The sequence below is a fragment of the Pinus tabuliformis genome, chromosome 2_1 (genome assembly GCF_031772625.1).
Source record: "Pinus tabuliformis cultivar Carrire ecotype Pingquan chromosome 2_1, CPIR1, whole genome shotgun sequence".
Classification (NCBI taxonomy): Eukaryota; Viridiplantae; Streptophyta; class Pinopsida; order Pinales; family Pinaceae; genus Pinus; species Pinus tabuliformis.
This window is the reverse complement of record NC_142299.1, coordinates 913,818,726-913,827,673: the sequence shown is the minus strand read 5'-3', so window position 1 is coordinate 913,827,673 and position 8,948 is coordinate 913,818,726. Positions and strand designations below refer to the sequence as shown.

The window sequence follows — 8,948 nt, the reverse complement described above, 5'->3', positions numbered from 1 at the left end:
GGCTAGCGATGGTGTACGCGCTACGTAAATTTCGGCACTATTTGTTAGGTGCACATTTCAATATGTATACAGACCATTCTGCTCTAAAATACCTGGTCAATAAGCCTGTGTTGGGGGCGAAGATTTGCAGGTGGTTATTGCTATTCTAGGAATATGATCTTGAGGTAATTGTGAAGCTAGGACGCCTGAATGTTGGTCCTGATCACCTCTCGAGGATTGAGACTGATGATGAGCCCACAAGTTTGGAAGAAGGGTTTCCTGATGCAAACCCCTTTGCTATTCATGTCATAGATGATCACTTCACAGATATAATTCAACTTTTTTCTACAGGAACAACCCTAGAAGGATATTCAACGTAACAAAAGAAATAATTGGTGGTTCGAGCAGCTGAATTCTCTGTGATCACTAGACACTTGTACAAAGTTGGCTTTGATGAAATATTGCGCAGATATGTCCCGAAGTATGAGCGGCCAAGCATTCTTGTCAAAGTGCATGGAGGAGTATCAGGAGGACATTATGCATGCAGTGCGACTACACAGAAGATCCTACGTGCAGGGATTTGGTGGCCGATAATGCATAAGGACTTGAAGACATATTGTAGGGCATGTGATGTTTTCCAGAGGATAGGGAGACCATCGCGAAGGGATGAATTGCCACTAAATCGGAAAGTAACGTTGCAGGTGTTCGATAAGTGGGCGATAGACTTTGTGGGTCCAATTCAGCCGCCAGAGAAAAAGACGGGGGATAGATACATTATTACACGGACTGAATACTTAACCAGGAGGGTGGAAGAATAAATTGTAAAAGAATGTAGCACAACTACAGCCGTGAATTTTATCTTCGAGTTTATTTTGTCTCGGTTTGGCTGCCCTAAAATTTTAATGAGTGATAGGGGCACACACATCTTAAATGAAACAATTACTGCAATGTTTGAGGAATTATAGGTATACCATGCGAAGAGTACGCCCTATCACCCTCAAGCTAATGGCACCATAGAATCCTTCAACAAAATTTTAGAGAGTGCCATGACAAAGATTTTCAAAACAAAGCGAAATGACTGGGATGTGCGCATACCAACGGTCCTTTGGGCATATAGGACCACTTGTAAGAAGTTGGCATGACAAACCTCGTTCAAATTAGTATATGGGTAGGAGGTTGTAATGCCCATGGAATACATTGTGCCAAGTTTGCGGATTGTAGCATTGACAGATATGGTCGATTGTGATACTATGGAGGAGCGTCTCACGCAACTGGTAGAACTGGAAGAAGATCATTTACTAGCAGGATTTGGTCGACAGGTGCAGAAGGATCGTGAAAAGGCATGGCATGATTGCCATATAAAACAATGCACCTTCCAAATTGATGATTTGGTATTGTTATATGACAGTAAATTTACAAAATTCCTTGGGAAATTTCAAATGCATTGGCTAGGGCCCTATGTTGTGAAGGAAACATACATTTTTCTGCTTCTTGCACTCAACTTGTTTCTTTGTTGTTTAGGAATCAAAGAATAAGATTGAGAACCAAAAAATCTGAAATGTTGAACAACAAGAAGACGATTAAACCACATATCATATGGAGTTTTGTTGTTGATGACAGAGGAAGGGCACCAATTTCTAATATAAGCTGCACAGAGAATTTCTTCTCCCCAAAAAATCAATTTTACATTCTTAAAAACATCATTGAGCTTACCATATTAAGCAATGTTATGTTCATTCATTCTGCAACACTGTTTTGTTGTGGATTATATGGTATTTTGGTTTGGTGTTTGATGTCATTCTCTTGCAAATATTTTTCAAAGACATGTTAAGTATATGCTCCCCCGTTATTAGTTCTTATAGTACCAATATTAAGTTGAGCTCCATTTGTAATCAAGAGATGAATTTTTTTAAACACATCCAAAACTTGTGATTTTTCTTAAAGAAGATAAACCCAACACATCCTTGAATAATAATCAATAAAAGTCAGTGTGTATTTATTGTCATTCGCAGTTGGTACATGTATATGCCCACATAAATCGGAGAGTATAAGACTCAATTTCCTTGTAGCTCTAGAATTAGTATTCTCAAAAGACTATTTGTGATGCTTGGCCAATATACAAGTATTACATGGGGTCAATTTTCTTGGAACTATTGGAAGTCCTTTAATCCCACATCATCTCATAATTCTAATACTTTCATAATTAATATGACTGGAGCGTGCATTCCACAATAAATATGACAACATAGTATCATTTTGTTGAACCAAATAATTAACGTTCAATGCAACATAAGGCATACCTTTCAACTTCAACAATTTATCTTCTTCCACACCAGTAATTACAGTTTATTGCCAGTTTCTCTTCGAATTTCTACTTTCCATCAAATATGTGAATGTGATGTCCCTGCTTTCTTATTTGTACAAGAGATAATAAATTCCTTTGGAACTGAGGAATGTATAGAACATCATTCAAATTATAATCACAAAGTCCATGAATTTTTAACTGAATAGAACTAATCCCTCATGGTTTGATTTGAGACTTATCATAAAAATACACTACTACATCAATATTATCACTGAATTGTTCAAACACATTTCTTTTAAAGGTCATATGACAAATGGCACCTGTGTTTAGAATCCAGTTGTCATGCTATGAAGAAAAAGAGGTACTAAATATATTTTCCATATGAAAATTACAATGAGAAACAACATAATGTGAATTATCAGAAAACTGTCTTTTTTATGGAATTAGTTGATCTTTTGTTTCAAGCATTTGTTATATTCTTTCATTAATTTTCTCCTAGGGAATTCTACAATTTGCAGCAGTATGTCCAATTTTACCACATCTAAAACATTTTACAGTGGTTTTATCAGAAAATTTTATTTGTTTATTATTACGTTGTTTATCTCCATGAATATTTCAACCCCCCTTCCTCTATAATTTGTCCTACCTTGTCCTCTGTTACCATTAAAATTTCTAACATATTCTTCTTGAGGTTTTTGGTATTTTTGAGAAACATATAGTGTTTCAGTATTAGTATTATGTAATGTTTCTTTCTTGCCAAAAGCATTCTCTCATTCTGCAAATTTCCCTAATAATTTGTCAAAATCCAAATCTTTTAATTGCCCGTTAGCTTGGAGAGATTCCAAGTAGTGTGAATAACTAGGGTAAAGAGCTTTTGTAAAGGCATTAAGCTCTAAATCAACTTTAACTCTAGTAGATTCAATTTCATGATTGATGGCTTTAATTTCAGAAGCAAGTTTTAAAGGATCATTACCTTTCATTTCAAAATTAAATAACTTCAACAATAACTGTATTATCTCCAATTCAGAGTGAATCATAAAGTTGTTTTAATTTTGTTATGGCAGCATACATTATTCTACTTTGAACAATATATCTGCTTACCTCTTCTGAAACTGAAGTGGAAATTAAGGCATAGGCCTTCTTATCTTTACTTTGCCAGATCACTAATTGTTTCTCCTCATCAGGCTGATCTGGTGCATTCCCTTCTTTTCCTTCAAATACTCCATCCCACAAATCATTAAAAACAAGCGTATTTTTAACTTTTTTGAACTGTTCTTGATAATTTTCCTTTCCAGAAAGGACAACACATGGCCAAAACCAACTAATGAAATCAAAGAATTCATGTTTGTTGTCACATTTGGTAGCCTATCAGTACTAAAGAATGCTCAATAACTTCCCTTATCCTCTAAATGCACAAAACTTTAATTTTATCTATCTATGAAAGGAAATTTCAGAGTCTTTGTTATTGAAATAGAATGTCTCTGAATATTTTATGAGAGGGATAATAACATCAAGCCTTTAATCTTCATCATAAACACAGGAAACGAAATTCGAATCCATTATTTGTATAAATAAACCGCACTGTCAACAGAGTATACCAAAACTAATCTCCAAGGATATTCAAAAAACCACTGAATTGCACTGCTATATCAATTATTGTTTTGCTAGTTTGTTGTTCTATACTGTATGAAATTTACGCCATAGTAATCAATTGAAGACTTATTTCACTTTTATCATGGTATACATATTAAAATTTTTGAAGCATTGAAGCATCCTAAAACAAAAATCAACAAGTTATGCGACTTACTCTATTCAAATAATTTCTGATAAATCACAATCCAATCTGCCATAATCATTACACGCAGTTAGGTTGAGTCTCTGACGCAACCACAGGCTTTGTTCACATGAGGATCAAGCCTTTGTTGTGAGAATAGTTCTGCCAGGAACGTTGTCAGGCACTATTGACATACAACAATGGTTCTTTCTCTGTGCAGTCCGCTTCGTATTTGGGTCCATGATCTAGAATGCAGAAAATATTCTTCTGCGAACACATCAAAGAACAACAGCTAACAGTGTCTTTTGATACAGAAACTGGTCCGGGGTTTCCTCAGGACTTGGATGAGCCGATTAGGAAACTAAGAACAGTGAAACTTTCAGGATAGGACTTCAATAGCGAAGACGGTATTAAAAATATTGAATTAGACAACCAAACCCGGGCAAAGAAGTTCGCCTTTGATTTAATTGAAAGGAAAGGTGGTTTTCTGAATGTTTTAGAAAATGGAAAGGAAAAGGCTAAGGCAATGAGAGGCCCAGGTAAGGCAGTAGATCAGGCGGGAACACAGTCAGCCTCATTGGAGTGTAAGGGACGCAAAATTAATAACCTGGATTCAGACATAACCAAAATTGACTCCTGTAGACATACTAACCCTTGTATTTGTAGCTGTTGTCACAGTGGTCACGTTCTTGTTGGTATGCCTTTTCATTTACAAATGCACGGAGTTTCTTTGTTTTTACATGGGTTTTGCAGCATTCGTTATGTTGGGTTATATGGGTGGGGGCGTGGCCGTGCTTCTGGTGAAAACTTTCTCTATACCCATTCACTGCTTTACTTTTGGGGTTGTGCTTTTTAATTTTGCTGTTGTGGGGTGTTTTTTGTTTCCCTGTGCAAAGTGCCCATAATTTTCACCCAAGGTTACTTGGTACTCATAGGGATGCTTATTGCATTCTGGTTTACTATGCTCTCCGAGTGGACTTTGTGGGTGATGCTTGTTGCAATGGCAGTATATGATGTTATTGCTGTTCTCATCCCTGGTGGCCCTCTCAAATTTTGGTAGAGCTCGCTATTTCAAGAGATGAGGAAATCCCTACTTTGATTTATGAGGCTCGCCCTGTTACGAGAAAGCCCCACATCACTGTCCCCGAGCGTGAAAATGAAAATGTGCTTCTTCCTCGCAGTCGCCCTCTAGCTACTGAAAATGAAGAAGAAGAAGAAGCTTTGATAAACCCTTCCCTTCCTCCATCCGTGCAAAGATTAGAAAAAGCCCTCCCGCAACAACAAATGGGAAACATTTGGAAGAAACCAACAAGTTCAGGTTCGAGATCTGCATTATTGAAATCCTTGAATTCAGGATGCGATGAGAGCACTGCCTCTGTTTTTGCATTGCTACCTCATGAGGATTCTATTCAGGGTTTCAAAATAGCTGTCACAGAGGAGGAAGAGGCAGAGGGGAGTTGTGTTCAAGGAGACACAGAGACACCAGCAGAAGAGGAATCAGTTCCCCTCGTAAATCACCAGGTGAGGACTCCTTCTTCCACATACGTGAATCAACAAGTGGGTTCTTTGCCATTGCCTTCTACACTACAAGGATTATTGACCCAAACTGATAGTGATAGTGAGGGGAGGCCGCACCCAAATGGGATTGAAGATTCTACACACACAGATACATACCAACGGGATGGGATTGGTCTTTCTGCATCTGGTGCAATTAAACTGGGATTGGGTGACTTCATATTCTACAACGTATTGGTCGAAAGGGCAGCTATGTATGATTACATGACAGTTTACACATGCTACCTTGCCATAATAGCAGGCCTCGGTGTAACATTGATTCTGTTGGCCTTCTGTCAGAAGGCTTTGCCTGCTTTCCCTGTTTGAATTTCTTTCGGTATAATTTTTTATTTCTTAACTCGTCTTGTAATGGAAGCTTTCGTGGTTCAGATCACGACTCACCTTTTTCTTTTTTGATATTAGAGCAGAATAACTCCAATCCCCAAAGTTGCACTTAGCTTGAATACCTTAAATAGACTGCTGGATATCGTGAGGCCACAAATCAACTCAGCTCTGACAAGGGAAGCCAAATTTTCTTTGTTGTAAACTGATAAATTCAGCACAAATAGCATTGATTATGTTGTATTCTATTCTTATCATTTCTTTCGGCAAAGCAACTGTAATTTGATTTTGTCTTTGAAATTTACTGCAAGAGGAAATCTATGGAAATTTAAAAACAATATTCTGATTATTTTATCAAATCAAACGACAAAGAGCGTTTAGAAAGATAATTGCACAATGATCTAGTTCAAGAAAACAAGGTTTTCCACAAACCAATTAACTCTTATAAAAAAATTCAACAATTCCAATTTAATAATCTTATCGGCCTCTCTTTGTACATTTTAGGACAATTGCTAGTTATTAAAATATATATTCTCGTCATTTATATATTTATTAACGCATATTATTCCGCTCAAAAAAGAAATTATGTTATTTATATTTGACAAAAATAAATAAAAATACAAGGCATGTTCTTCGTGACGTTGGCAAAAGGAAAAATTTAAATTTTGAAGATTGTTTTTTCCCTCCGCAAGTTGTCCAAGTCGGCTCGGCCCTCCAGTAGTCAAGTGGGCCCAGCCCTCATTGGCACCCATTTGTCAAATATATAAGAAAGACATTCGACCTCTCCTTAACTCGAAATCGGACCTTCTGTCTATGTTCATCTAATCTGAGGTAAAAGAAGAAGTCAAGGAGCAGAACGAAGATCAAAGATAAATTGAATATCTTGGAAAGTGCCCAGTTTTTCTGTGGTTTATCTCTGTGCTTCGAACTTCTGTGGTTTATCTCTGTGCAAAGCTCGTAAAGAAGATGGCCAAAGGAATGAACAAGAAGAGATCAGGCGACGGTCAGCGACTATCTGGGGGACCTGAAAAGGAGGCAGCACCAACTAATGTTGCTGATAAGACTGTTAAGAAAGAGACGGCTGTAAAGGAGAACGAACCCAAGGGTTCAGCAGAAGCTCCTCTGTCAAAGGTTGATCAAAATAAGAAGAAAAAACAAGGCCAGGAAGCAAACAATGAAGATGGCAGTGGCAAAGACAGGTTTGCCGGCTTGATTTTTATGTGTAATTCTGAAACTAGGCAGGAGTGTTTCCGATACAGAGTGTTTGGCTTTCCACTAGCCAAAAAGGAGCTTGTAGAAAAGGTGAAGCCCGGAATGAAGCTCTTCTTGTATGATTTTGACCTTAGACTCATGTATGGTATCTACAAGGCAGCGTCTGTTGGAGGAATGAATCTGGAACCAGATGCTTTCCGGAGTTCTAAAAGGCCATTCCCCGCACAGGTAACCTTTCACTGTGTCTTTGCATCTTTCGTATACATCAGTTTTCTGTTGAGATGAGCATTTTCTAAATGAAGAATGTTTGTGCAGGTGCGGTTTCGTATTCAAAGGGATTGCTCGCCGCTTTCTGAAGACATATTCAAGAAAGCAATCAAAGATAACTATGATGGGAAGAACAAGTTTCGGTTTGAACTCAATCCTCAACAGGTATCATCTATCTATTAATTATTTGTAATGAAACTGCTCGACATATTTATTTGATGGCTTCTTTAATTAGGACAATTATTTGTTTTACAGGTGAAAAAGCTTACGGAGCTCTTTAATTCTCGCCCTGAAATTCCCCGCATTCCTGTGGAGGCTCCCCCTCTTGAACCTAGAGTTCAAGTTGACCTTCAGCTTTCTAGGGAGCTTCAATTCAGGGAGGAGATGATGAGGGAGGAACTGCGTCGGGAGGAACTCCTAAGAGAGGAACTGCGTCGAGAAGAATTGCGCCGAGAAGAATTGGTGAGAGAAGATATGCTACGCTATCAGGAGGAAGCCAGACGTGCAGCACGTACTGATTATGTTCCTCAGGCTCCTTTAACTGGATATGTTGAGCTGTTACGATATGGAGGAGGAAGGGATTATATTCCTCAGGCTCCTCTTCAAGCTCAAGATCCCTATGCGAGTCTACGTGCTCAAGATCCATATGGTAGCCTATTACCAAAGCAACCTGAGTTAGATTATCAGAGCCAGGTTGATCCAAGAATTGGATCTTTAAATCGTCAAAGGTTGCAGCCTGAGTTAGATTATCAGAGCCGCGTTGATCCAAGCATTGGATCTTTAAATCGTCAAAGGTTGGAGGCGGATTATCGAAAGCCGATAGGTGATGTGCCAACTGAAAGCTACTATGCGGACCCTCTCCTGCAAAGGGATTTACGTCGACCTGGTTTAGGAGCCCCTGCTTCTCGGGCTCCTTTAACTGGATATGGTGTTGCTCCTGCTATACCTGAGAGGGAGCTGTTACGATATGGAGGTCGAAGGGATTATATTCCTCAGGCTCCTTTAGGGACTCCTGTTCCTCAGGCTCCCCTTCAAGTTCAAGATCCAGCTACGGCTGAGAGGGAGCTGTCACGATATGGGTTTATTAAGACTGATTTATAAGTTGCTTATTACTATGGTTTCATTCCATAGTTTTAGTTATGAATCAGTAGTTAATAACTGATCCTATTGGTACGGTGGTACTAGACTATTTGAGATTGGGAACTACATATTTGACATGGTGGATAGAATATCATAGATGTATTGTTTACACAAGGGATATTGTGGGAGTTCTTGTTACTGAGAAAAAAAATGCAGAATTATAGTGTTGTGAATGGGAAAAATGCATAATTATAGTGTTGCGAATCAGTGTTATTTTTTTTCATATTTTTTTTGCAATTTGTTTGCAAAAATATACTTATTTTTAATTTATTTTACAGTACTATTGTTACTATTATAATTTTTTTTAATAGTGTAATTCAAAATCTACGATCTTTTAGCTATGGTCCAAAAAACAAAAATATCTCTCTTAACAAA

At 37.9% G+C, this 8,948-nt stretch overlaps 1 protein-coding gene and 1 pseudogene across 1 annotated transcript; both read left to right on the top strand.

Moving 5' to 3' along the window:
- The first annotated feature begins 5,058 nt into the window (after window positions 1–5,058).
- On the top strand, window positions 5,059–6,029 carry LOC149203620 (presenilin-like protein At2g29900; annotated as a pseudogene).
- Window positions 6,030–6,783: 754 nt separating this feature from the next.
- On the top strand, window positions 6,784–8,534 carry LOC149203619 (uncharacterized). The gene is made up of 3 exons (XM_089401938.1): window positions 6,784–7,394; window positions 7,482–7,598; window positions 7,689–8,534. The coding sequence occupies exons 1-3, from the start codon at window positions 6,921–6,923 to the stop codon at window positions 8,532–8,534; spliced, it is 1,437 nt and encodes a 478-aa protein (XP_089258064.1). The 5' UTR covers window positions 6,784–6,920.
- Window positions 8,535–8,948: the final 414 nt, after the last annotated feature.

Bases quoted from the DNA above. Each gene is read 5' to 3' on its own strand.
- LOC149203619 (XM_089401938.1), top strand. From the start codon at position 6,921: ATGGCCAAAGGAATGAACAAGAAGAGATCAGGCGACGGTCAGCGACTA. The intron at 7,395-7,481 runs GTAACCTTTCAC...ATGTTTGTGCAG, and splicing joins AAAGGCCATTCCCCGCACAG to GTGCGGTTTCGTATTCAAAG. The intron at 7,599-7,688 runs GTATCATCTATC...TTTGTTTTACAG, and splicing joins TTGAACTCAATCCTCAACAG to GTGAAAAAGCTTACGGAGCT.